Source organism: Anomalospiza imberbis, chromosome 22 (assembly GCF_031753505.1).
Source record: "Anomalospiza imberbis isolate Cuckoo-Finch-1a 21T00152 chromosome 22, ASM3175350v1, whole genome shotgun sequence".
NCBI lineage: Eukaryota > Metazoa > Chordata > Aves > Passeriformes > Viduidae > Anomalospiza > Anomalospiza imberbis.
Window position 1 is genome coordinate 6,087,758 of NC_089702.1, and position 26,778 is coordinate 6,114,535.

Consider the following 26,778-nt stretch of genomic DNA (forward strand, 5'->3'; position numbering starts at 1 on the left):
GACACCCAGGGGACACAGGGGACACCCAGGGGACACAGGGACAGGGCAGGCACTGTCCCCAAACGGCGCAGCTCGTCCAGGTGAGGGACACCCGGGGGACACTGGGGACACTGGGGACACTGGGGACATTGGGGACACTGGGGACACCCGGGGGACACTGGGGACACCCAGGGGACACCCAAGGGACACTGGGGACACCCAGGGGACACAGGGACAGGACAGGGACTGTCCCCAAATGGCGCAGCTCGTCCAGGTGAGGGACACCCGGGGGACACTGGGGACACCCAGGGGACACTGGGGACATTGGGGACACAGGGTCAGGGAGGGGACACAGGGGACACTGGGGGGACGTGGGACAGGAGGGAAAGGAGGGGACACAAAGGGACAGGAGGGGACAGAGAGGAGATGGGGACACAGAGAAGGGACACGAGGGGACACAGAGAGGGGACACCAGGACAGGGAGGGGACAGGGAGGACATGGGACACAGAGAAGGGACACGAGGGGACACCGGGGCGGCAGTGGGGACAGGGAGGGGACAGGGAGGGGACACCAGGACAGGGAGGGGACGGGGACACGAGGGGACACCGGGGTGGCGATGGGGACGGGGAGGGGACGGGGACACGAGGGCACACGGGAGGGGACACGAGGGGGGCTGGGGGCTTTGAGGCTGAGCCCAGCCCAGGATGGGGGTGGGGACACTTGGGGACACTCGAGGGGGACCCTGTGGGCCCTCCCAGTTCCTCCCAGTCAATCCCAGTCCATTCCCAGTTAATCCCAGTCAATCCCAATCAATCCAGTCCACTCCCAGTTAATCCCAGTCCACTCCCAGTCCCTCCCAGTCCAATCCCACTCCCGTCCCAGTCCATTCCCAGTCCACTCCCAGTTAATCCCAGTCAATCCCAGTCCATTCCCAGTCAATCCCAGTCCATTCCCAGTTAATCCCAGTCCATTCCCAGTCAATCCCAGTCAATCCCAGTCCATTCCCAGTGCCTCCCAGTCCATTCCCAGTTAATCCCAGTCCATTCCCAGTCAATCCCTGTCCCTCCCAGTCCAATCCCAGTCAATCCCAGTCCCAGTGAGTCCCAGTTGGCCCCAGGTTCATCAAGCGGCGCAAGTTCGATGACGAGCTGGTCGAGAGCAGCCTGGCCAAGCCCCCAGTGCCTCCCAGTCAATCCCAGTGCAATCCCAGTCCATTCCCAGTCAATCCCAGTCAATCCCAGTCAGTCCCAGTGAGTCCCAGTTGGCCCCAGGTTCATCAAGCGGCGCAAGTTCGATGACGAGCTGGTCGAGAGCAGCCTGGCCAAGCCCCCAGTGCCTCCCAGTCAATCCCAGTCCATTCCCAGTCAATCCCAGTCCATTCCCAGTTAATCCCAGTCCACTCCCAGTCCAATCCCAGTTAATCCCAGTTAATCCCAGTCAATCCCAGTCCCTCCCAGCCAGTCCCAGTGAGTCCCAGTTGGCCCCAGGTTCATCAAGCGGCGCAAGTTCGATGACGAGCTGGTCGAGAGCAGCCTGGCCAAGCCCCCAGTGCCCTCCCAGTCCATCCCCAGTCAATCCCAGTCAATCCCAGTCCAATCCCAGTCCAATCCCAGTCCAATCCCAGTCAATCCCAGTCCCAGTGAGTCCCAGTTGGCCCCAGGTTCATCAAGCGGCGCAAGTTCGATGATGAGCTGGTCGAGAGCAGCCTGGCCAAGCCCCCAGTGCCTCCCAGTCAATCCCAGTCCATTCCCAGTCAATCCCAGTCCATTCCCAGTCCATTCCCAGTCCATTCCCAGTCCATTCCCAGTCAATCCCAGTCAATCCCAGTCCCAGTGAGTCCCAGTTGGCCCAGGTTCATCAAGCGGCGCAAGTTCGATGACGAGCTGGTCGAGAGCAGCCTGGCCAAGCCCCCAGTGCCTCCCAGTCAATCCCAGTCCATTCCCAGTCAATCCCAGTCCATTCCCAGTCCATTCCCAGTCCATTCCCAGTCCATTCCCAGTCAATCCCAGTCCCAGTGAGTCCCAGTTGGCCCAGGTTCATCAAGCGGCGCAAGTTCGATGACGAGCTGGTCGAGAGCAGCCTGGCCAAGCCCCCAGTGCCTCCCAGTCAATCCCAGTCCATTCCCAGTCAATCCCAGTCAATCCCAGTCAATCCCAGTCCCAGTGAGTCCCAGTTGGCCCCAGGTTCATCAAGCGGCGCAAGTTCGATGACGAGCTGGTCGAGAGCAGCCTGGCCAAGCCCTCGCGGGCCAAGGGGGGCCCCGAGCCCCCCCCCAGGCCCGGGGGGGCTGGGCCAGCGGGGGGGGGAGGGGCGGCCAGCGAGCCCTGCCCCGGGGACAGGAAAAAGGTGAGAAAACGGGAAAAAATGGGGGGAAAACGGGCAATTCGGGGGAAAATGGGGGACTTGGGGGGGAAAAGTGGGGATTTGGGGGGGAAAATGGGGATTTGGGGGAAAGAAATGGAAAAAAAAGGGGGGGTTGGGGGAAAAAATGGAGTTTTGTGTGGGGAAAATGGGATTTTGGGGAAAAATGTGGGATTTTGGGGAAAAAATTGGGAAAAAAGGTGGGGGTTGGGGGGAAAAAATGGAGTTTTGTGTGGGGAAAATGGGATTTTGGGGAAACGTGGGATTTTGGGGAAAAAAAGGGGGGGATAAGGGGGGGAAAGGGGGACTTGGGGGAAATACGGGGGTTTGGGGAAACATGGATTTGGGGGAGAAATATGGGAAACAAGGGGGAATTTGTGGAACAAAGGGGGGGATTTGGGAAAGGGGGGAATTGGAGGATTAGGGGAAAAAAGGGGGCTGGGGAGAAGGGAGGATTCGGGACACCCCCCCCACTCAGTCAGGGCCATCCTGGGGACACTGAGGCACCACCCGGTGCCCCCCCGGTGCCCCCCAGGTGCCATGGGCTGTGCCCCCCCCGGCCAGGCCCCTCGCCCTCCCCACTCAGTCAGGGCCATCCTGGGGACATGGGGGACACCCAGGTGCCCCCCCAGGTGCCACCCACCCCCGGTGCCCCCCAGGTGTCGCGGGCCGTGCCCCCCCCGGCCAGGCCCCACGCCCTCCCCACTCAGTCAGGGCCATCCTGGGGACACTGAGGCACCACCCGGTGCCCCCCAGGTGTCGCGGGCTGTGCCCCCCCCAGCCAGGCCCCTCGCCCTCCCCACTCAGTCAGGGCCATCCTGGGGACATGGGGGACACCCAGGTGCCCCCCCCGGTGCCACCCACCCCCCGGTGCCCCCCAGGTGTCGCGGGCCGTGCCCCCCCCCGGCCCCCCCCGGGCCCGGCCCCCCCCCGGCGCTGCCCAAGCGGCTCAAGAAGAGCAAACCCAGCCCTGCCCCCCGCGACCTGGGCAGGTGGAAACCCGCGGACGACCTGCTGCTCATCAACGCCGTGCTGCAGGTCAGGCACACCTGGGGAGACCCCCACCCACCTGGGGGACCCCCCTCCTTTGGGGAACCCCCCCTTAATTGGGGGATTTGGGGGCATTTTGGGGGTGACCCCAGAACGGTCACTTGGGGCCCAATGGCTTCTTGTGCTGCAGGTGAGGGCACACCTGGGGGCTTTGGGGGGGTTTTGGGGGACTCGCCATCAGCTGGGGATATTGGGGTGACCCCCACCTACCTGGGGGACCCCTCCTCAATTGGGGGACCCCCCCTTAATTGGGGGATTTGGGGTGATTTTGGGGGTGACCCCAAGGAAGGGACCTGGGCAGGTGGGGACTCATCAGTGAGGGGCTGTGCTGCAGGTGAGACACACCTGGGGGGATTTGGGGGTCTCTCCTCACCTGGAGGGACTTGGGGGACCCCCACCCACCTGGGGAAACCCCCCTTAATTGGGGTTTGGGGGGATTTTGGGGGAACCCCCAGAACGGTCACTTGGGGCCCAATGGCTTCTTGTGCTGCAGGTGAGGGCACACCTGGGGGCTTTGGGGGACTCACCATCAGCTGGGGATATTGGGGTGACCCCCACCTACCTGGGGGACCCCTCCTCAATTGGGGGACCCCCCAGAACGGTCACTTGGGGCCCAATGGCCTCTTGTGCTGCAGGTGAGGGCACACCTGGGGGGCTCTGGGGGGGTTTTGGGGCTGTCTCCTCACCTGTGAGCTTTGGGGTGACCCCAGCCCCCCCAGGACCCCTCCCCTCAGCCGGTTTTTTTTTGGGGCTCCCCCCAGACCAACGACCTGACCTCGGTGCACCTGGGGGTGAAGTTCAGCTGCCGCTTCACCCTGCGCGAGATCCAGGAGCGCTGGTACTCGCTGCTCTACGACCCCGTCATCTGCAAGTGAGGGTGGTTTGGGGGGTCCTGGGGGGCTTTGGGGGGTCCTCCGGGGGTCCCACAGGTGTGGGGGGTCGTGGGATTTGGGGGGACACAGGTGACACCCGTGTGGCCCCCATGGGACACCCACGGGACACCCAGGAGCGCTGGCACTCGCTGCTCTACGGCCCCGTCACCTCTGAGGGCAATTTGGGGGGTCCTGGGGGGCTTTGGGGGGTCCTCCGGGGGTCCCACAGGTGAGGGGGGTCGTGGGATTTGGGGGGACACAGGTGACACCCGTGTGGCCCCCATGGGACACCCACGGGACACCCAGGAGCGCTGGCACTCGCTGCTCTACGGCCCCGTCACCTCTGAGGGCAATTTGGGGGGTCCTGGGGAGCTTTGGGGGGTCCTGGGGGTCCCACAGGTGTGGCAGAGTCAGGGGACGCAGGTGACCCCAGGGGGACACAGGTGACACCCGTGGGACACCCATGGGACACCCAGGAGCACCGGGAGCTTCTGCTTTAGGACCCCAGGGGGTCTCGGGTGTCCCCAGGGGGATCTGAGGTGTCCCTAGGGGGGTCCTGGGTGTCCCCAGGGGGGTCTCAGGTGTCCCCAGGGGGGTCTCGGGTGTCCCCAGGGGGGTCTCAGGTGTCCCCAAGGGGTCTCGGGTGTCCCTGGGGATTTGGGGACAATTCCAGCAGTGTCACCCGTGTCCCCAGGCTCTCGTGCCAGGGGTGTCCCAAGGGTGTCCCCAGTGTCCCCAACGTGTCCCCAGTGTCCCCGCTGTCCCCAGGCACTCGTGCCAGGCCATGGGGGTGTCCCAGGGGTGTCCCAGGGGTGTCACACGTGTCCCCGCTGTCCCCGCTGTCCCCAGGCACTCGTGCCAGGCCATGGGGCTGTCCCAGGGGTGTCCCAGCTGTCCCAGCGGTGTCACACGTGTCCCCGCTGTCCCCAGGCACTCGTGCCAGGCCATGCGCCAGCTGCACCCCGAGGGGTTTGGGGACAGTCCCAAAGGTGTCACACGTGTCCCCGCTGTCCCCGCTGTCCCCAGGCACTCGTGCCAGGCCATGGGGGTGTCCCAGGGGTGTCACACGTGTCCCCGCTGTCCCCAGGCACTCGTGCCATGCCATGGGGGTGTCCCAAGGGTGTCCCAGGGGTGTCCCAGGGGTGTCACACGTGTCCCCGCTGTCCCCAGGCACTCGTGCCAGGCCATGCGCCAGCTGCACCCCGAGGCCGTGGCCGCCATCCAGAGCAAGGTCCTGTTCAGCAAGGCCGAGGAGCAGCTGCTGACCCGCGTGCCCTCGGTCAGTGTCCCCTGATGTCCCCTGCTGTCACCTGGTGTCACCCAATGTCACCTGGTGTCACCCAATGTCACCTGGTGTCCCCAAATGTCACCTGGTGTCAGTCACCCCCTGCTGCTGACCCGCGTGCCCTCAGTCAGTGTCCCCTGATGTCACCTGGTGTCACCTGGTGTCAGTCACCACCCCCCTGCTGCTGACCCGTGTCCCCACATGTCCCCAAGTGTCCCCTGATGTCCCCTGGTGTCCCCAGAGCCCTGTGCCCTCGCTGGACACCTTCCAGGAGCTGCTGCAGCGCCACCCGGCCGTGTTTTACCCTGCCAGGACCTGTGCCCTGCCCTGTCCCCGTGTCCCCGTGTCCCCTGATGTCCCCAAGTGTCCCCTGGTGTCCCCAAGTGTCCCCTGATGTCCCCTGGTGTCCCCAGAGCCCTGTGCCCTCGCTGGACACCTTCCAGGAGCTGCTGTGGCACCACCCGGCCGTGTTTTACCCTGCCAGGACCTGTGCCCTGCCCTGTCCCCGTGTCCCCTGATGTCCCCAAGTGTCCCCTGATGTCCCCAAGTGTCCCCTGGTGTCCCCTGGTGTCCCCTGGTGTCCCCTGACGTGTCCCCTGGTGTCCCCAGAGCCCTGTGCCCTCGCTGGACACCTTCCAGGAGCTGCTGCAGCGCCACCCGGCCGTGTTTTACCCTGCCAGGACCCCCAAGGCCCTGCAGCTGCACTGGCAGCTCCTGCGCCAGTACCACCTGCTGCAGGACCAGACAGGTGGGGAGGGGCTGGGGGCTCCTGGGGGGTCCTGGGGGGGTCCTGGGGGGATTTTGGGGGGATCTGGGGGGTCCCAGGTGGGATCTGGGGGGTCCTGGAAGGTCCAGGGACCTCCAAAGTGCAGCAGCTCCTGCAGCTGCTGCAGGGGCAGACAGGTGGGGAGGGGGCTGCAGGAGTCCTGGAGGGGTTTTGGGGGTCCTGTGGGGATTTTGGGGGTCCTGGAGGGGTTTTGGGGGGCTCTGGAGGGGATTTGGGGGGTCCCAGGTGGGATTTGGGGGGTCCTGGAAGGTCCAGGGACCCCAAAATTGCAGCACCTGTAACACTTGCTGCAGGCACAGGCAGGTGGGGAGGGGGCTGCGGGCTCCTGGGGGGATCTGGGGGTCCTGGAGGGGTTTTGGGGGGATTTGGGGGGTCTCAGGTGGGATTTGGGGGATTTTGGGGGTCCCTGGGGGGGTTTCTGGGGGGTTTTTGGGGTCTGACCCCCCGGCCCCACAGTGCAGCCCCTCCCCAAGGGGGATCAGGTGCTGAGGGGATTTTGGGGGTCTCAGGTGGGATTTGGGGGATTTTGGGGGTCCCTGGGGGGGGTTTTGGGGGGTTTTTGGGGTCTGACCCCCCGGCCCCACAGTGCAGCCCCTCCCCAAGGGGGATCAGGTGCTGAGGGGATTTTGGGGGTCTCAGGTGGGATTTGGGGGGTTTTGGGGGTCTCAGGTGGGATTTGGGGGGGTTTGGGGGTCCCTGGGGGTTTTGGGGGATTTTGGGGGTCCCTGGGGGGGGTTTGGGGGGGTTTTTGGGGTCTGACCCCCCGGCCCCACAGTGCAGCCCCTCCCCAAGGGGGATCAGGTGCTGAACTTCTCGGACGCCGAGGAGCTGCTGGACGATGGCAAGCTCAGGTGGGGCTGGGGGATTTGGGGGTCTGGGGGGATTTGGGGGGAATTTGGGGGGTCTGGGGGGGGGGAGTTTGGGGGTCTGGGGGGATTTTGGGGGAGTTTGGGGGGGGAGTTTGGGGGGTCTGGGGGGGATTTTAGAGGAATATGGGGGTGTTTGGGGGGCCTGGGAGGAATCTGGGGGCTCTGAGGGGGATTTTGGGGAGTTTGGGGGTGATTTTGGGGGTCTGGGGGGGATTTAGGGGATTTTGGGCGAATTTGAGGGGTCTGGGGGGAATTTGGGGGATTTTGGGGGGTCTGGGGGGAATTTGGGGGGTCTGAGGGGTTCAGAGGGGTTGTGGGGGATTTTGGGGGGATTTTGGGGAATCTGAGGGGGTCCTGGGGGGGTTCGGTTGGAATTTGGGGGTCTGGGGGGTCTGGGGGGCTCAGAGGGGATTTGGGGGAGCCTTGGTGGAAATTGGGGGGGTCTGGGGGGAATTCGGGGGGCCTGAGGGGTTGAGAGGGGCTTTGTGGGGAATCTGGGGCTTTGGGCTTTGGGTTTTTGGGGTTATTTGGGGTTTTTGGGTTTTTGGGATTATTTGGGGTTTTTGGGTTTTTGGGGTTATTTGGGGTTTTTGGGTTTTTGGGTTATTTGGGGTTTTTGGGTTTTTGGGGTTATTTGGGGTTTTTTGGGGTTTTTGGGTATTTTTGGTGTTATTTTTGGTTTTTTTTTTTTTGGTTTTTTTGGGGTTTTTTTTGTGTTATTTGGGTATTTTTGGGGTTATTTGGTGTTATTTTGGGGTTTTTTTTTGGGGTTTTGGGGTATTTTTGGTGTTATTTGGGGTTTTTAGGTTTTTTGGTGTTATTTTTGGGTTTTTTTTTTGTTTTTTGGGGTTTTTTTTCAGTGTTATTTGGGGTTTTTTTGGTTATTTGGTGTTATTTGGGTATTTTTGGGTTTTTTTTGGTATTTGGTGTTTTTTGGGTTTTTTTGGGGTTTTTTTTTGGGTGTTTTGGGGTTTTTTTGTGTTATTTGGGTATTTTTGGGTTATTTGGTGTTGTTTGGTGTTATTTGGGGTTATTTGGGTTTTTTGGGTTTTGTTTGGGTGTTTTGGGGTTTTTTTTGTGTTATTTGTGTATTTTTGGGTTATTTGGTGTCATTTGGTGTTATTTGGTGTTATTTGGGTATTTTTGGGGTTTTTTTGGGTATTTGGTGTTTTTTTGGGTTTTTGGGTTTTTTGGGGGTTTTTTGGGTGTTTTGGGGTTTTTTTTTGTGTTATTTGGGTATTTTTGGGGTTATTTGGTGTTGTTTGGGTTTTGTTTGGGTGTTTTGGGTTTTTTTGTGTTATTTGGGTATTTTTGGGTTATTTGGTGTTATTTGGTGTTATTTGGGTTTTTTTGGGGTTTTTTTTGGGTGTTTTGGGGGTTTTTTTGTGTTATTTGGGTATTTTTGGGTTATTTGGTGTTATTTGGTGTTATTTGGGTTTTTTTGGGTTTTTTTTGGGTGTTTTGGGGGTTTTTTTGTGTTATTTGGGTATTTTTGGGTTATTTGGTGTTATTTGGGGTTATTTGGTGTTTTTTTGGGGTTTTTTTTTTTGGGTGTTTTGGGGTCTCTGTGTCACCCCTCGCCCCCCCAGGGACGTGCGGGACGAGGTCCTGGAGCACGGTGAGACCCCGCCCCCCCCGGACCTTCCGGAACCTTCCAGAGCCTGCAGGGCGCCGGCCCCGGGGCCGTGTGTCCGTCTGTCCCAGCTGAGCCCTGTCCGTGTGTCCGTCTGTCCTGCAGAGCTGACCGTGTCTGTGTGTCCTGCAGAGCTGAACGTGTCTGTCTGTCCGTCTGTCCTGCAGAGCTGACCGTGTCTGTCTGTGTGTCCGTCTGTCCTGCAGAGCTGACCGTGTCTGTCTGTCCTTCAGAGCTGACCGTGTCTGTGTGTCTGTCTGTCCGTCTGTCCTGCAGAGCTGACCGTGTCTGTCTGTCTGTCCTGCAGAGCTGACCGTGTCTGTCCGTCTGTCCTGCAGAGCTGACTGTGTCTGTCTGTCTGTCTGTCTGTGTGTCCGTCTGTCTGTGCAGAGCTGACCGTGTCTGTCTGTCTGTGTGTCCGTCTGTCCTGCAGAGCTGACTGTGTCTGTCTGTCTGTCCGTGTAGAGCTGACCGTGTCTGTCTGTCTGTCTGTGTGTCCGTCTGTCCTGCAGAGCTGACCGTGTCTGTCTGTCTGTCCTGCAGAGCTGACCGTGTCTGTGTGTCTGTGTGTCCGTCTGTCCTGCAGAGCTGACCGTGTCTGTCTGTCTGTCCTGCAGAGCTGACCGTGTCTGTGTGTCTGTGTGTCCGTCTGTCCGTGCAGAGCTGACCATGTCTGTCCGTCTGTCCTGCAGAGCTGACCGTGTCTGTGTGTCTGTGTGTCCGTCTGTCCTGCAGAGCTGACTGTGTCTGTCTGTCTGTCTGTCTGTGTGTCCGTCTGTCTGTGCAGAGCTGACCGTGTCTGTCTGTCTGTCTGTCCGTCTGTCCTGCAGAGCTGACCGTGTCTGTCTGTCTGTCTGTGTGTCCGTCTGTCCTGCAGAGCTGACCGTGGCTGACCGGCGGCAGAAGCGCGAGATCCGGCAGCTGGAGCAGGAGCTGCAGCGCTGGCAGGTGCTGGTGGACTCCATCACAGGTGGGCACGGACGGACAGACGGACGGACGGTGCGTCCCTGGGTCAGTCTGTCCATCCCCGTGCCCATCCGTCTGTCCCTCACTGTCCCTCGCTGTCCGTCTGTCCGCAGGGATGAGCTCCCCGGATTTCGACAGCCAGACCCTGGCCGTGCTGCGGGGCCGCATGGTTCGGTACCTGATGCGCTCGCGCGAGGTGCGGCCCCAAAGCACCCAAAAACACCCTAGAGTACCCCAAAATATCCCCAAAAACACCCCAAAAATATCCCCAAAAATACCCCAAAAATATCCCAAAAATATCCCCAAAATATTCTCCAAAACACCCCAAAATACCCCACAAATATCCCCAAAAACACCCTAAAGTACCCCAAAAATACCCCAAAAACACCCTAAAGTACCCCAAAAATACCCCAAAGTACCCCAAAATATCCCCAAAAACACCCTAGAGTACCCCAAAATATCCCCAAAATACCCCAAAAATATCCCCAAAAACAATCCCCAAAATACCCCAAAAATACCCCAAAAGTACCCCAAAAATACCCCAAAATATCCCCAAAAATATCCCCAAAAACACCCTAAACTACCCCAAAAATATCCCCAAAAATATTCCCAAATACAATCCCAAAAATACCCTAAAGTACCCTAAAAATACCCCAAAAATATCCCCAAAAACAATTCCAAAAATACCCCAAAATATCCCCGAAATATCCCCAAAAACACCCTAAAGTACCCCAGAAATACCCCAAAATATCCCCAAAATATCCCCCAAAATACCCAACAAATATCCCCAAAAACAATCCCCAAAATACCCCAAAAATACCCCAAAAGTACCCCAAAAATACCCCAAAAGTACCCCAAAAATACCCCAAAAAAACCCAAAACACCCACAAAATACCCACAAAATCCCCCAGACTCACTGGGAGGAACCCCCCAAAAAACCCCTGGGGAACCCCAAAAAATCCAAAAACGCCCCAGAAACCCCAAATCCCCCCGATCACGCTGGGTTCCCTCTAAAAACCTCGGGAACTCCCCCCAAAAAACCCAAAAAATCCCAAAAAAACACCAAAAAAATCCCCAAAAAACCCTGTAAGGACCTCACCAAAACCCTGGGGGAACCCCAAAAAAACCCCAAAAAACCCAAAAGCCCCAAAAAGCCCCAAAAGCGCCCCAAAACCCCCAGATCACGCTGGGCAGAGCCACCAAGGACAACCAGATCGACGTGGACCTGGCGCTGGAGGGGCCGGCCTGGAAGATCTCCCGCAAGCAGGGTGGGCTGCGCTCGGGCTTTTGGGGCTTTTGGGGTTTTTTGGGGTTTTTGGGTTTTTTTGGGGTTTTTTTGGGGTCCCCCAGGGAGTTTGGGGGGCTCCTCCCAGGGAGTTTGGGGGATTTTTCGGGGTTTTTTTTTGGGGTTTTTGAGACAAGTTCCTGCAAGTTCCTGAGGTTTTGGGAGGGATCCCAGGGTGATCTGGGGGGGATTGGGGTTTTTTTGGGGGGATTTGGGTTTTTTTGGGGTCCCCCAGGGAGTTTGGGGGGCTCCTCCCAGGGAGTTCGGGGGATTTTCGGGTTTTTTTTGGGTTTTTTTGGGGTTTTTGAGACAAGTTCCTGAGGTTTTTTGGAGGGATCCCAGGGTGATCTGGGGGGGATTTGGGTTTTTCTGGGGGGATTTGGGTTTTTTTTGGGGGGATTTGGGTTTTTTGGGGGTTTTTGGGGTCCCCCAGGGAGTTTGGGGGGCTCCTCCCAGGGAGTTTGGTGTTTTTTGAGGTATTTTGGGGATTTTTTTTTGGGTTATTTTTGGGGAGTTCCTGAGGTTTTTTAGAAGGAACCCGGGATGATCTGGGGGGATTTGGGGATTTTTTGGGGTTTTTTGGGATCCCCTGGGGTTTGGGGGCACCCTCTGAGGGGATTTGGGGGATTTTGGGGGTTTTTTGGGTATTTTTGGGGTTTTTGGAGGGGTCTCGGGTTGCGCTTTTGGGTTTTTTTGGGTGGGCTTTCAGCTCCCCCATCCGTTTGTGGCTATTTTTTTGGGGTCCCGGGGGCATTTTCGGGGACAATTTTGGGGCGATCTTTGGGCTCTTTCTCCCCGTTGCTCTGCCAATCCTTTCCCGACCCCCCCAAAAGCCTTGGGGGCGCCTGTGGAATTTTGGGGGGCGGTGGGGAACGCTGGGGATTCGCCCGCCAGGGGTGATCAAGCTGAAGAACAACGGCGAGTTCTTCATCGCCAACGAGGGCCGGCGGCCGATCTTCATCGACGGCCGCCCGGTGCTGGGGGGCAGCAAATGGAAACTCTGCAACAACTCCGTGGTGGAGGTGCAGTGGGGGTCCGGGGGGCTTGGGGGGTCCTGGGGGATTTGGGGGGTCCTGGGGGGGATTTGGGGAGGTCCTGGGGGGATTTGGGGGGGTCCTGGGGGGGATTTGGGGAGGATTTGAGGGGGTCTGGGGGGGATTTGGGGAGGTCCTGAGGGGACTTGGGGGGTCCTGGGGGATTTGGGGGGCCCTGGGGGGGATTTGAGGGGGTCTGGGGAGGATTTGAGGGGTCCTGGGGGGATTTGAGGGGGTCTGGGGGGATTTGAGGGGGTCTGGGGGGATTTGAGGGGTCCTGGGGGGATTTGAGGGGGTCTGGGGGGGATTTGGGGGGGTTTAGGGGGGTCTGGGGGGGATTTGAGGGGGTCTGGGGGGGATTTGAGGGGGTCTGGGGGGATTTGAGGGGTCCTGGGGGGATTTTAGGGGGTCTGGGGGGGATTTGGGGGGGTTTAGGGGGGTCTGGGGGGGATTTGAGGGGGTCTGGGGGGATTTGGAGGAGGCTGGGGGGATTTGGAGGGGATTTGGGGGGGGGTTTGAGGGGGGTCCTGGGGAGGGTTTGGGGGTCTTTTGGGGGGTTTTGGGGGCATTTAGGGGGTTTGGGGGGTTTGAGGGGGGTCCTGGAGGGATTTGGGGGGGATTTGCGGGGGTCTGAGGGGGTTTGGGGGGATTTGGGGGTTTTTGAAGGGCCTTAGGGTGTTTGGGGGGTTTTGGGGGTCCCTGGATATGGGGAGGGGTCTCCAGAGGATTCCAGGATTTGGGGTCTCTATTTTGAGGAGGGGTCTCTGTGTTGGGGTCTCTGGGGTATTTTGGGGAGGGGTCTCTGGGTGTTGGGATATTTTGGGGAGGGGTCTCTCTCTGTGTTGGGGTCTCTGGGGTGTTTTGGGGAGGGGTCTCTGGGTGTTGGGATATTTTGGGGAGGGGTCTCTGGGTGTTGGGATATTTTGGGGAGGGGTCTCTCTCTGTGTTGGGGTCTCTGGGGTGTTTTGGGGAGGGGTCTCTGGGTGTTGGGATATTTTGGGGAGGGGTCTCTGGGGTGTTTTGGGTGGCTGGGGTCTCTGGGGTATTTTGGGGAGGGGTCTCTGGGGTATTTGGGGAGGGGTCTCTGGGGTGTTTTGGGGAGGGGTCTCTGGGGTATTTGGGGAGGGGTCTCTGTGTTGGGGTCTCTGGGGTATTTTGGGGAGGGGTCTCTGGGTGTTGGGATATTTTGGGGAGGGGTCTCTCTCTGTGTTGGGGTCTCTGGGGTGTTTTGGGGAGGGGTCTCTGGGTGTTGGGATATTTTGGGGAGGGGTCTCTGGGGTATTTGGGGAGGGGTCTCTGGGTGTTTTGGGTGGCTGGGGTCTCTGGGGTATTTGGGGAGGGGTCTCTGGGGTGTTTTGGGGAGGGGTCTCTGGGTGTTGGGATATTTTGGGGAGGGGTCTCTGGGGTGTTTTTTTGGGGAGGGGTCTCTGGGTGTTTTGGGTGGCTGGGGTCTCTGGGGTATTTTGGGGAGGGGTCTCTATGTTGGGGTCTCTGGGTGTTTTGGGGAGGGGTCTCTGGGTGTTGGGATATTTTGGGGAGGGGTCTCTGGGGTATTTGGGGAGGGGTCTCTGGGTGTTTTGGGTGGCTGGGGGCTCACGGCCGCTCCCCAGATCGCCAGTCTCCGTTTCGTGTTCCTGATCAACCACGAGCTGATCGGCGCCGTGCGCAGCGAGGCCGCGCGCCTCGGCCACCCGTGACACCCGTGACACCGGGGTGACACCGGGGTGACACCGGTGTGACACCCATGTGACACCCGTGTGACACCCGTGACACCGATGACACCGGGGTGACACCCGTGACACCCGTGTGACACCCGTGTGACACCGGGGTGACACCCGTGACACCGATGACACCCGTGACACCCGTGACACCGGGGGGGGTGACACCGGGGGTGACACTGGGGTGACACCCGTGACACCTGTGACACCCGTGACACCGATGACACCCGTGACACCCGTGTGACACCCGTGACACCCGTGACACCGTGACACCCATGACACCCGTGTGACACCCGTGACACCGGGGGTGACACCGGGGTGACACTGGGGTGACCACTGGGGTGACACCCGTGACACCTGTGACACCCGTGACACCCGTTGTGACACCCGTGACACCCGTGACACCGTGACACCCATGACACCGGGGTGACACCGGGGTGACACCGGGGTGACACCAGTGACACCCGTGACACCCGTGATACCAGTATGACACCCATGTGACACCCGTGTGACACCCGTGTGACACCATGACACCCGTGACACCCGTGACACCGGTATGGGACTGGGACCATCCCAGTGACACCAGTGACTGCGTGCCTCGGCCACCAGGGACACCAGTTTGGCACCAGTGCTCCCAGTTTGGCACTGGGACCCTCCCAGTGCTCCCAGTTTGGGACCGGGACCCTCCCAGTGCTCCCAGTTTGGCACCGGGACCCTCCCAGTGCTCCCAGTTTGGCACCGGGACCCCTCCCAGTGCTCCCAGTTTGGCACCGGGACCCTCCCAGTGCTCCCAGTTTGGGACCGGGACCCTCCCAGTGCTCCCAGTTTGGGACCGGGACCCTCCCAGTGCTCCCAGTTTGGGACCGGGACCCTCCCAGTGCTCCCAGTTTGGCACCGGGACCCTCCCAGTGCTCCCAGTTTGGCACTGGCCGCCCCCCAGCTGTCCAAGGATGAATTTCCTTGGAATTGCCCAAATTTCCCCTCCCCCATCCCAAATTTTGCCCCCCCCCCCTTTGACCTTTGACCCCCCCCACATCCCAAATTTCGGCCCCTTCCAAAAAATTCCCGACTTCTAAAGCTCCAAAGTTTTTACTGGAATTTTCTCAAGTTTTCGTTCACTGAGGGGGAAAAAATCCCCCCAAAAAATTTGGGAACAAAGATGGGAAAAAAAAAAAAGGGGGGAAAGAGAAAAAATTGGGGAAGCTCCCAAAATTCCCGAAAAATTCCCGAAAATTCCGGGCTGTGATTGGGGTGTGGGGAGGGGGGGAGGAAATTCCTGAAATAAATTCCAGAGAAAATCTGAAAATGCTGGAGTGTCGTGGGGGGTGGGGACACCGGGAATTCCACAGGGAAATCCCAAATTTTGGGGGGAAATCCCAAATCCCAAAGGGAAAATCCCAAATTCTGGGGGGCAAATCCCAGATATTGGGGGGAAATTCCCAAATTCTGGCGGAAAAAAAAAAACAAATCCCAAAGGGAAATCTCAAATTTTGAGGGTAAAATCCAAAATTCCAAAGGGAAATCCCAAATTCCGGAGGGAAAATCCAAAATTCCAAAGGGAAATCCCAAATTTTGGAGGCCCCAAATCCTGGGAAGGACCCCCAAAATCCAAAATTTTTCCCCAGAATCCAAATTTTTTCCCCAAAATCCCAAATTTTCCCCACAGATCCCAAATCCCGGCTCTTCCCTCGCTGCCAGCGCGAGGTTGGGGTCGAGATTTTGGGAATTTGGGGGGAAAAATTCCGGGACTGGGACAAAACCAAACCCCAAAAATCCCAGTGGGAAAAACACGGGAAGAGGCTGGGGGGGGAAGGGAAAAAAATGGGGGAAAAATGGAAAAAAGAGAAAAAAATGGAGGAGAAAAGGGGGAAAAGAATGGAAAAAAGGGGAAAAATGGGGAAAATAAAAAAGGGAAGAAAAAAGAAAAAAGTGGAAAAAGGGGAAAAAAAGAAGGAAAAAGATGGGAAAATGGAAAAAAAAAGGAAAAAATGAGGGGAAAGGGGAAAAAGGGGAAAAAAAGGGGGAAAAGGACAAAAGAGGGAAAAACTGGAAAAAAAAAGGGAAAAAAATTTAAAAGGGAAAAAAGTGAAGAAAAAAAGGGAAAAAAAAGTGGAAAAAAAGAAGGAAAAAAAAGGAAAAAAAGGAGGAAAAAAATGGGGGGAAATGGAAAAAAAAGAGGGAAAAAAAAAGGAGAAATGGGGAAAAAAGAAGAAAAAAACAACGGGAAAAGGGGAAATGGCACCGAGTGGGGGCTGTAAACGTGGCCGGGATGGGATCCCAAATCCCGATCCCGAATCCCAATCCCGATCCCGAATCCCGATCCCAAATCCCGATCCCGAATCCCGATCCCGATCCCAAATCCCGATCCCAAATCCCGATCCCGATCCCGCTTTCGGGGTCTCAGGAATTTCCCCCCTCGGGGGCGGCTCCGGCGCGGCTTCCCCGGCCCCGCGCGGCTCCGGCCGGCTCCGGGGCTCCCGGGGCATTTGGGGGATTTGGGGTTCCGGGGGATTTGGGGTTTTTGGGAATCCCGGGGGATTTGGGGTTTTCGGGGCTCCCGGGGGATTTGGGGTTTTTGGGAATCCCGGGGGATTTGGGGTTTTCTGAGGTTTCGGGGCTCCCGGGGGATTTGGGGGTTTTTGGGGTTCCCGGGGGTTTTTGGGGGTCCCCGGGGGCGCTGGGGGGAAGGGCGGGCTCCGGCTGCTCCCGGCGCTTTCCGGCTCCGCTGCGGGGGCTGCGGGAAAAGGGGGAAATGATCCCAAATCCCGAGGAAGGAGGGAAAGCTGGATCCCAAATCCCAATCCCAGAGAAAAAGCCTGAACCCCCAAATTCTGGGAAGGATGGGAGAGCAAAGGGGGGAGAGCCTGGATCCCAAATCCCAGCCCCAGCCCCTCTGATCCCGATCCCAAATCCACTCCTGATCCCAATTCCGGTCCCAATCCCAGTCCTGAACCTGATCCCATTCCCCCTAGTCCCGATCCCCACCCAAATCCCAAATCCCCATCCTGATCCCCATCCCAAATTCCCATCCCCATCCCAATCCTGAACCTGATCCCAAACCCCATCCCTGATCCTGATCCTGATCCCCATCCCAAATCCCCATCCCAGTCCCTGTACCCATCCCAAATCCCGATCCCGATCCCGCTGTTCCAGCCCCACCTGTGGGGCCGGGGGTAGCTCGGTTGGGGCGGTGCCGTCCTTGGGGGATCCCGGGAATTCCAGGGGGGATCCCGGGGGCCGATCCCCTCGGGAATGTTGGGGCTGATCCCGAGGATCCCGGCGTTGATCCCGTTGTTGATCCCACTGCTGATCCCGAGGATCCCGTGGTTGATCCCAGGGTTGATCCCGTTGTTGCCGATCCCGAGGATCCGGGGCCGGAGCTGCAGCGGGGAGCGGCTGGAATAGCTTGGCCTGGGGTGGGAAACTGCGGAGAGAGAGGGACTGGGAGCACTGGGAATGGAACACTGGGAATGGGACTGGGATTAATGGGACTGGGAGCACTGGGAGCACTGGGAATGGCACTGGGATTAATGGGACTGGGAGCACTGGGAATGGCACTGGGAATGGGACTGGGAGCACTGGGAATGGGACTGGGAGCACTGGGAGCACTGGAATGGCACTGGGATTAATGGGACTGGGAGCACTGGGAATGGAGCACTGGGATTAATGGCACTGGGAGCACTGGGAGCACTGGGAGCACTGGGAATGGGACTGGGATTAATGGGACTGGGAGCACTGGGAGCACTGGGAATGGAGCACTGGGATTAATGGGACTGGGAGCACTGGGAATGGCACTGGGATTAATGGGACTGGGAGCACTGGGAGCACTGGGAGCACTGGGAATGGCACTGGGAATGGGACTGGGAGCACTGGGAGCACTGGGAATGGGACTGGGAGCACTGGGAGCACTGGGAGCACTGGGAGCAGGGCCGGGCTCCCAGGGAGACCCCAGACCCGCCCTGGCTGCACCAGGAGAAATTCCCACGGGATTTTCCTGGCATTTTCCCGGAATTCTGGACCCACCTGGCCCGAAGCCCAGGCAGATTCCTGAGGGTTTTTCCCGGGATTTTCCCCAGGATTTCCTCAGGGTTTTCCTGGGTTTTTTCCAGGATTTTCCCTTGATTTTTCCGGGTTTTTCTGGGATTTTCCCAGGTTTTTCCCTTGATTTCCCCGGGTTTCTCTGGGATTCTCCCGGGATTCCGGACCCACCTGTCCCGAAGGCTCCGATGCTGCCCCGCAGCCCCTCCAGGTCGCAGCCGAAGCGCCCGGCCCCGGCCCAGCTCCTCATCGAACTTCCGCTCGCTCACAAAGTGCTGGAACAGCGGGAATTCCCGTGGGAACGGGCAGGGAAAATGGGAACTTCCATGGGAATTCCCGTGGGAACGGGCAGGGAAAATGGGAATTCCCACTGGGATTCTCACCTGGAATGGGGCTGGGGAAAATGGGAATTTCCAATGGGAATGGGACAGGAAAAGCAGGAATTCCCACGGGATTGGGGTCAGGATTCCCACAGGATTCAGGAATTCCCACGGCATTGGGATCAGGAATTCCCAGGGATTGGGGTCAGAATTCCCACGGGATTGGGGCTGGAATTCCACAGGATTTGGGTCAGAATTCTCAGGGATTGGGGTCAGGAATTCCCACAGGGCTGAGGTCACAATTCCCCCGGATTGGGGCCGGAATTCCGGGAATTCCGGGCTCACCTTGATGTCAGCGCGCAGCTCCAGCAGCTGCTCCTCCGACATCCCCGGGGCCGCCTCGGTCAGAGCCCGCAGCGCCTCGGCCCGGCGCTGCCGCAGGGAGAGCAGATCCACTGGGGACGGGAAAACGGGAATTTGGGAATAAAAACCGGGAATAAAACACCGGGGAATCACGGCCCGGCGCTGCCGCAGGGAGAGCAGATCCACTGGGGACGGAAAACGGGAATTGGGGAATAAAAACCGGGAATAAACACCGGGAATCACGGCCCGGCGCTGCCGCAGGGAGAGCAGATCCACTGGGGACGGAAAACGGGAATTTGGGAATAAAAACCGGGAATAAACACCGGGAATCGCGGCCCGGCGCTGCCGCAGGGAGAGCAGATCCACTGGGGACGGAAAAGGGAATTGGGGAATAAAAACCCGGAATTTGGGAATAAGCACTGGGAATTTGGATGAAACACCAGGAATCTGGGATAAACACCGGGAATTTGGGAATAAGCACTGGGAATTTGGGAATAAAATAAATGGGATAAAAACATCGGGAGTTTGGGATAAAAACCAGGAATTTGGGGATTCTCCTCACTTGCTTCTGCCTTGACTTTGTCCATCTCGGCCAGCAGAGCGACCTCCCGATCCATGAGGCTGGAGGGGGGGAAAACGGGGAAAAATGGGGAAAAACTGGGAAAAAAGCAGGGGAAAACCAGGGGGAAATGGGGAAAATGGGGAAAAAAACCCGGGGGAAAGGAAGAGATTTAGAGTTGGAATGGGAAAATCAGGGGGAAAATGAGAGGAAAAGAGGGAAAATGGAAAAAATGGGGAAAGAAGAGGGAAAGGGAGAGGGGTAGGGATAGGGTGGGAAAGACAGGGAAAAAATGGGGGAAAATGGGGAAAAACCAGGGAAAAGGGAAGAGATTTGGTTGGGAAAGGCAGGGAACCCCTGGAAAAGTGGGGAAAAGCAGGGAAAAGTGAGGGAAAAGGAAGAGATTCAGGGCTGGGGTGGGAAAAAATGGGGGGGAAACCTGGGAAAAACGGGGGAAAATGGGGGAGGAAAAAGGGGAAAAGGGGGGGAAAACGGGGAAAAGAGGGGAAAAAAAGAGGAAAAAACAGGAAGGAAGGGAAGGGAAGGGAAGGGAAGGGGAAGGGAAGGGAAGGGAAGGGAAGGGAAGGGAAGGGAAGGAAAGGAAAGGAAAGGAAAGGAAAGGAAGGAAAGGAAAGGAAAGGAAAGGAAAGGAAAGGAAAGGAAAGGAAAGGAAAGGAAGGAAAGGAAAGGAAAAGGAAAGGAAAGGAAAGGAAAGGAAAGGAAAGGAAAGGAAGGAAGGAAAGGAAAGGAAAGGAAAGGAAAGGAAAGGAAAGGAAAGGAAAGGAAAGGAAAGGAAAAGCGCCGCAGAATTCCGGGAATCGCCGCCAGGGGGCGCCGGAGCCCCGGGAATATCGGGAATTGCGGCTGGGAAGGAGCAGCAGAAGGAATTCCTGCACAAATTCCCCAAAAAATGCCCCCAAAATTCCCAAAAAATTCCCCAAAATTCCAAAAAAATCCCCCCAAAATTCCCAAAAAATCCCCCCAAAATTCCCCAAATCCCGTTTTCCCCATCACCCCCCTTGCCAGGTGGCTCCAGCCCATCCCAAACCTCCGGAATTCCCATTTTCCCCGGAATTTGGGAATTCCTGACCAGCTCTGGATCTCGCTGAACACCAGCCGCACTCTCCTCAGGGAGCTCTGCATCCCAAACCCCCTGGAATTCCCATTTTCTCCCCTGGAATTCCCCAAATTCCTGATCCCAAGCCCATCCCAAACTCCCAGAATTCCCATTTTTTCCACCTGCAATTCCATTTTTTCCCCAGGAATTCCCATTTCCCCCCAGAATTCCAATTTCCCCCCCAAAATTCCTGTTTTCCCCCCATGGAATTGCTTTTTTCTTCCCCTCTGAATCCCCATTTTTCCCCCAGAATTCCCATTTTTTTCCCCCGAATTCCCATTTTCTTCCCCAGAATTCCCCATTTTTCCCCAGAATTCCCATTTTTCCCCCCCTGAATTCCCCATTTTTTTCCCCCAGAATTTCCCGGGTTTCCCCCCCGAATTCCCATTTTTCCCCCCCCTGAATCCCCATTTTCCCCCAGAATCCCCATTTTTTCCCCCAGAATTCCCATTTTTTTCCCCATTATTCCGGGTTTTCCCCCCCCAGGATTCCCGGTTTTCCCCCGGAATTCCCGTGTTCCGCACCAGCTCTGGATCTCTCCGAACGCCAGCCGCACTCTGCGCAGCGACGTCTCCACCTCCTCACGGAGCAGCGCCCGGAACCGCGCCAGCGCCACCGAGCAGCGCTGCAGGTCCTTCAGGGAGCGCTCCAGGCTGCAGCCTGCCACGGGGAAAACGGGAATAAACGGGAATAAACGGGGAAAAAACGGGAATAAACGGGAATGAGCCTTCAGGGAGCGCTCCAGGCTGCAGCCTGCCACGGGGGAAAACGGGAATAAACGGGGAAAAAACGGGGAAAAATGGCAATGAGCCCTTCAGGGAGCGCTCCAGGCTGCAGCCTGGCACGGGGGAAAAACGGGAATAAACGGGGGAAAAATGGAATAAACGGGAATGAGCCTTCAGGGAGCGCTCCAGGCTGCAGCCTGCCACGGGGGAAAAACGGGAATAAACGGGGGAAAAAATGGGAATAAACGGGAATGAGCCTTCAGGGAGCGCTCCGGGCTGCAGCCTGCCACGGGGGGAAAAACGGGAATAAACGGGAATAAACGGGGAAAAAACGGGAATGAGCCTTCAGGGAGCGCTCCAGGCTGCAGCCTGCCACGGGGAGAAAACGGGAATATAAACGGGAATAAACGGGGAAAAATGGGAATAAATGGGGAATAAACAGGGAATCAACGGGAATAAATGGGAAAATGGGATGGGAAAACACGGGAAAATAGAAATAATGGGATGGGAAAATGGGGAAACGTTCCCAAGCCTCCGACGGCCTTTCCTCGTTTTTTCCTGGTTTTTCCTGAGTTTTTCCCCATTTTCCCCAATTTTCCCCATTTCCCCCCAGTTTTCTCTATTTTCTCCCAAATTTTCCCAGTTTCCCCCCAGTTTTCCCATTTCCTCCCCCCAGTTTTCCTCACCCATTTTTCTCCCCCCGGGGCCGCTCCGGAGGCTCCGGGCCGGGCCTCGGGGGCCGGGCTGGGGCAGGAAAAGCCGAATTCCGTTCTCAAGGGCTGGGAAAAGGCAAAATCCCAGAAAATCCCAGGAAAATCCCTTCCCCAAATCCTGCACTTCCCCCAGAATTCCCGGATTTTCCCCAGAATCCCTGGAATTTCCCCCAAAATCCCGCTCCCATTCCCAAATCCCACATTTCCCCCAGAATTCCTGAATTTCCCCTCCAGAATTCCCAAATTTCCCCCAAAATCCCAAATTCCCCCAGAATTCCCCCAAATTCCCCCCCAAAATTCCAAACTGTTCCCAAATTTCCCCCTAATTCCCCCAAAATCCCCATTTTCCCCCCAAAAATCCCCCCCACATTTCCCCCAAATTCCCCCCAGAATCCCCAAATCTCCCCCAAAATCCTCAAATTCCCCCCCAGAATTCCCAAATTTCCCCCATTTTCCCCCGCAGGATTCCCGCCACAATCCCCAAATTTCCTAGAATTCCTGCCAGAATTCCCAAAGTCCCCCAGAATCCCCAAATTTTCCCCCGGATCGCCCCAGAATTCTCGGATCTCCCCGGAATTCCCCGGATCCCCCTGGATCCCCCCAGAATTCCCAGACTCCCCCCAGAATTCCCGGATCCCCCCGGAATTCCCGGATCCCCCGGATCCCCGGACCTGGCGCGGCCTCGGCGCCGTCGCTGAGCGACTCCAGGGAGGGCAGCGGTTGCCATGGAAACCGTTGATGGCTGTTCCCACTTTTCCCAGCTTTTCCAGCTTTTCCCAGTTTTCCTCCTGCCCGGGGCCGGGCGGGGCCGGGGGGCAGGGGCCGGGCTGGGCCTTGGCTTTGGGTTTTTTCTTCTTGTTCTGGGGAAATAACGGGGAAAAATTGGGAGGAAATGGGAAAAAATGGGGGGAAACTGAGGAAAATGGGGGGAAATTGGGAGAAATTGGGGGGAAAATTGGGAGAAAATGGGAAAAAATGGGGGGAAATGGGGGGAAAATGGGAGAAATTGGGGGGAAATGGGGGGAAATTGAGGAAAATTGGGAGAAATTGGGGGGAAAATTGGGGGAAATTGGGAAAAAAAAGGAAAAAATGAGGGGAAGTGGGGAGAAAATGGGAAAAATGGGGAAATGGGAAAAAAATGGGGGGAAATTTGGAGAAAAAGGGGAAATTGGGGAAAAAAAGGAAAAACTGGGGGGAAATGGGGAAAAGTTGGGGAAAAGTTGGGGAAAATGGGGGGGGAATTTGGGGGGGAATGGGGGAATATACATTTTTAATTGGGATAAACTGGAAAAAATGGGGGGAGAATGAATATTTTAACTGGGAAAAAAAGAGGAAAAATGGAGAGAAAAATGGGAGAATCCATGTTTTAATTGGGATAAAAAGGGACAAAACTGGGAAGAAATTGGGGATTTTTTGGGGGATTTTTTTGGAATTTTTTTTGAATTTTTGGGGGGGGTTTTGGGGGATTTTTGGGAATTACCTTTTTTTTTCCCAGTCACTGTCCATTCCTTCAGCACCTCGCTGGCATTCCCTGGAAAAAAATGGGAAAAACTGGGAATGAGGGAGGGGAAAAAAGGAGAATTCCCAAATTCCATCCCAAGTTCTCCTGAATCCCAAAAATTCCCTTCCAAATTTCCTCCAGTCACCCCAAATCCAACAATTCCAGCTCAAATTCCTTCCAATTCCCAAAATTCCCCAAAATTCCACGTGCAGGGAATTTCAATCCCAAAAATCCCATCCCAAATTCCCAGAAATCCCAGAAATTCCACCCCAAATGCCAAAAATCCCCTCCCAAATCCCCCAACCCCCCCCCCCCAGATTCCCTCTCCAGCCCCCCAGTCCCTGAATTTTGTCCCCAAACCCCTGAATTCCCTGTCACCATTCCAGAATTCCGGATTTTCCCGGATTTCCCACCCTCCATGAAGGCCCGCACGGCTCTGTCCCCCAAAATCCCCTCCCAAATCCCCTCTCAAACCCCCAGAATCCCATCCCAAATCCTCAAAATCCACCCCAAACCCCCCCCAGATTCCCTCTCCAGCCCCCCAGACCCCTGAATTGGCTCCCAGCATTCCCGGAATTCCCGGATTTCCCCGGAATCCCCACCCTCCATGAAGGCCTGCACGGCTCTGTCCACGGCGTTGTCGAAGTGCTGCAGCACCAGCACGATCTCGGTGTTGCTGCGGTTGGGAACCACGGCCCGCACGGCCTGCACCTGCGGACACGGGGAAAATCCATGGGAAACGTGGGGAAAACCATGGGAAAACGTGGGGAAAACCATGGGAAAATGTGGGGAAAACATGGGGGAAAAATGTGGGAAAACGTGGGGAAAAACGTGGGAAAACATGGGGAAAACATGGGGAAAAAACAAGAAAAACAGGGGGGAAAATCTATGGGAAAATCTATGGAAAAACCATGGGAAAACATGGAAAAAACATGGGAAAATCGGGGAAAAACATGGGGAAATCTATGGGAAACCATGGGAAATCCATGGGGAAAACCCGAGAAAAACTGGGGAAAAACGGGGGGGGAAATCTATGGAAAAATCATGGGAAAACATGGGGAAACTGGGGAAAACCATGGGAAAACATGGAAAAACAGGGAAAACCATGGGGAAACCATGGGAAAAAAATCTATGGGAAGGTCTATGGAAAAACCCTGGGAAAAACATGGGGAAATTGGGGCAAACCGTGGGAAAACCTGGAAATCAGGGAAAACCAATGGGAAAACAGGGAAAACCATGGAAACCATGGGGGAAAATCTATGGGAAGGTCTATGGAAAAACCATGGAAAAACCATGGGAAAACCATGGGAAAACAGGGAAAACCATGGGAAAACCATGGGGAAAAATCTATGGGAAGGTCTATGGAAAAACCCTGGGAAAACCATGGGGAAATTGGGGAAAACCATGGGAAAACCTGGAAAATCAGGGAAAACCATGGGAAAACCATGGGGAAATTGGGGCAAACCATGGGAAAACCTGGAAAATCAGGGAAAACCCTGGGAAAGGAAGGGGGGAGCGGTCCCGGGCAGTCCCGGGCTGCGGCACCTTCTGGCGCATGTTCTCGCAGCAGCCGCCCTGCGCCCGCACGGCCCCGGAGCGGACGTCGAACACGAACCCCGAGGGATCTGCGGGACAGCGCACGCTGAGCGCCCCGCCCTGCATCCCCTGGGAACGCTCAGCCACATTCCCAGAATTCCTGGAATTCCCTGGGAATGCTGAGCCCAAATTCCCCCATTTTCCCCACAAAATCCCAGTCTTCCCCCCCCAGATTCTCACATTTTCCTCCAAAGTTCCCATTTCCCCCCTAATTCCCTCCAAAATCCCAAATTTCCCCCCAAAATCCCAAATTTCCCCCCCTAACTCCCAAATTTCCCCCCTAACTCCCCCCCAAATTCCCATTTCCCCCCTAATTCCCCCCAAAATCCCAAATTTCCCCCCCAATTCCCCCAAAAATCCCAATTTTCCCCCCAATTCACCCCAAAATCCCAAATTTCCCCCCCAATTCCCCCAAAAATCCCAAATTTCCCCCCAAAATCCCAAACTTCCTCCCCAAATCCCCCCAAAATTTCCCATTTTCCCCCCAAATCCCCATTCCCCCCCCCAAAACCCCACTTTTCCCACCCCCAAATCCCAATTTTTTTTGGGATCATCCCCTGGGCTCCATCTGGCAAAGCAAATGGGAAACTGATCCCAGGAAATCCCGGATTTCCCCGGGAAAGGGCTGGAATTGCCTCTCAATAATTCATTCCAGACAAATAAAGACAAACGAGGCCCCTCCAGGGAAATCCTCCCCAAATCCCCAAAAAAAAACCTGGAAAAGGCTCCTGGAAAAAAGGGAAAACGCGGGGGGAAAAAGGGGAAAAATTCCTGGGAAAAGGGAAAAATCCAGGGAAAAAAGGGGAAATTCTCTGGAAAGAAGCACTAGAAAAAACAGGGGAAACCCAGGAGGGAAAAAGGAAAAATCCCTGGGAAAAATGGGGGAAGGGGGGAAATCCAGGGGAAAAAAGGAAAAATTCCCTGGAAAAAGGGAAAAAATCCCTGGAAAAAAGCGGGGGGGGGGAAACCCTGGGAATTGTGGGGTTCGAAAAGGGGATTTTGGGATTTTATTTTTGCCTTTAAATCTGGGTTATTTGGGGGATGTTGTCTCAAAATTGGGGAATTTCCCAATTTTCCCCCGTTTTTCCTTTCATTTTCCCCCTTTTTTCCCAATTTTCTCCCTTTTCTTCCCCAATTTCCCTCCATTTTCCCCTTTTTTTTTCCCTATTTTCCCTCATTTCTCCTTTTTTCCCCAATTTTCTCTCTTTTTTCCCAATTTTTCCCTCATTTTCCCCCAAATTTTTCTCCCATTTTCTCCCAGTTTTCCCCCTTCCAGCTCTGAAAATTCCCTCTCCCCATTAACCCTTTCCCAACCCCAATCCCCCATTAAAAATTCCCAGATTTTGGGATTTTTTTGGGGCTCAAATCCCCAATGTTGGGGTTTCTGGGAGCTCCTACCTTTGGGCTGCTGCTTCCTGGACATCTTTGGGTGCAATTCCAGAGGATTTGGAGCAGAAATTTGGGAATTTTGGGGGCTTTTGGGATGTTTAAGGGGGATTTCCTGGGGAAAAAAAACAAAACAAACAAAAAAAGAAATCACAAATGAAATGTGGGAGAGGGAAAAGAATAAAAAATGGGAACGGAATCAAGGAATGAAAAGAAAAAGTCGTGGAATTTAAAAGCCTTGGAATAAAAAACCCCACAGTAACCCCAAAAAACTCCTCAGAGACCCCACAAAAAACCCTCAGAGACCCCAAAAAACCCTCAGACCCCACAAAAAGAGCCCCAAAAACCCTCTGAGACCCCACAAGAAACCCTCACAGAGCCCTAAAACGCCCCAGAACCCAGCAAAAGAGCCCAAAAATCCCACAGAGACCCCAAAAACCTCCTCAGAGACCTCCAAAAGTCCCTCAGAGCCCCTAAAATGCCTCAGGCCCCACAAAAAGAGCCCCCGAAACCCCTCAGACTCCCCGGCGACCCCCGAAATTCCGCAAACGCCCCAAATCCCCCTCGGGTTCCCCCATGAGATCCCTGAAGCGCCTCCGAGAAGCCCTCGGGGCCCCCTG

The 26,778-nt window shown here is 56.3% G+C and overlaps 3 protein-coding genes across 3 annotated transcripts in view; 1 reads left to right on the top strand and 2 right to left on the bottom strand.

Moving 5' to 3' along the window:
- The first annotated feature begins 2,163 nt into the window (after positions 1-2,163).
- On the top strand, positions 2,164-13,888 carry LOC137486533 (microspherule protein 1-like). The gene is made up of 12 exons (XM_068211950.1): positions 2,164-2,326; positions 3,223-3,379; positions 4,153-4,262; positions 5,434-5,542; positions 6,158-6,296; positions 7,111-7,186; positions 8,794-8,822; positions 9,715-9,807; positions 9,917-9,999; positions 10,984-11,071; positions 11,983-12,110; positions 13,733-13,888. Exons 1-12 carry the CDS (start codon positions 2,187-2,189, stop codon positions 13,817-13,819), a joined length of 1,239 nt encoding a protein of 412 aa, XP_068068051.1. The 5' UTR covers positions 2,164-2,186; the 3' UTR covers positions 13,820-13,888.
- The window catches only part of PFDN5 (prefoldin subunit 5), a 46,740-nt gene continuing 22,562 nt past the window's right edge, over positions 2,601-26,778 (bottom strand). Inside the window, exon 7 of the mRNA XM_068212011.1 lies at positions 2,601-2,615. The gene's annotated coding sequence lies outside the window, so the exon portion shown is untranslated. The remainder of the gene's footprint in view (positions 2,616-26,778) is intronic.
- LOC137487095 (spermatogenesis-associated serine-rich protein 2-like) lies at positions 14,913-26,314 on the bottom strand. The gene is made up of 12 exons (XM_068212734.1): positions 26,171-26,314; positions 24,722-24,801; positions 23,779-23,887; positions 23,156-23,206; positions 22,347-22,535; positions 20,762-20,897; positions 20,211-20,273; positions 19,124-19,182; positions 18,544-18,653; positions 18,050-18,153; positions 17,000-17,251; positions 14,913-14,958 (listed from the first exon to the last, which is right to left on the bottom strand). The coding sequence occupies exons 1-12, from the start codon at positions 26,193-26,195 to the stop codon at positions 14,913-14,915; spliced, it is 1,224 nt and encodes a 407-aa protein (XP_068068835.1). The 5' UTR covers positions 26,196-26,314.

Bases quoted from the DNA above. Each gene is read 5' to 3' on its own strand.
- LOC137487095 (XM_068212734.1), bottom strand. From the start codon at position 26,195: ATGTCCAGGAAGCAGCAGCCCAAAG. The intron at 24,802-26,170 runs GTAGGAGCTCCC...GCTGTCCCGCAG, and splicing joins CAGGAAGCAGCAGCCCAAAG to ATCCCTCGGGGTTCGTGTTC. The intron at 23,207-23,778 runs GTGGGGATTCCG...ATTTTTTTCCAG, and splicing joins CGTGCAGGCCTTCATGGAGG to GGAATGCCAGCGAGGTGCTG.
- LOC137486533 (XM_068211950.1), top strand. From the start codon at position 2,187: ATGACGAGCTGGTCGAGAGCAGCCTGGCCAAGCCCTCGCGGGCCAAGG. The intron at 2,327-3,222 runs GTGAGAAAACGG...GGTGCCCCCCAG, and splicing joins GCCCCGGGGACAGGAAAAAG to GTGTCGCGGGCCGTGCCCCC. The intron at 12,111-13,732 runs GTGCAGTGGGGG...GCCGCTCCCCAG, and splicing joins GCAACAACTCCGTGGTGGAG to ATCGCCAGTCTCCGTTTCGT.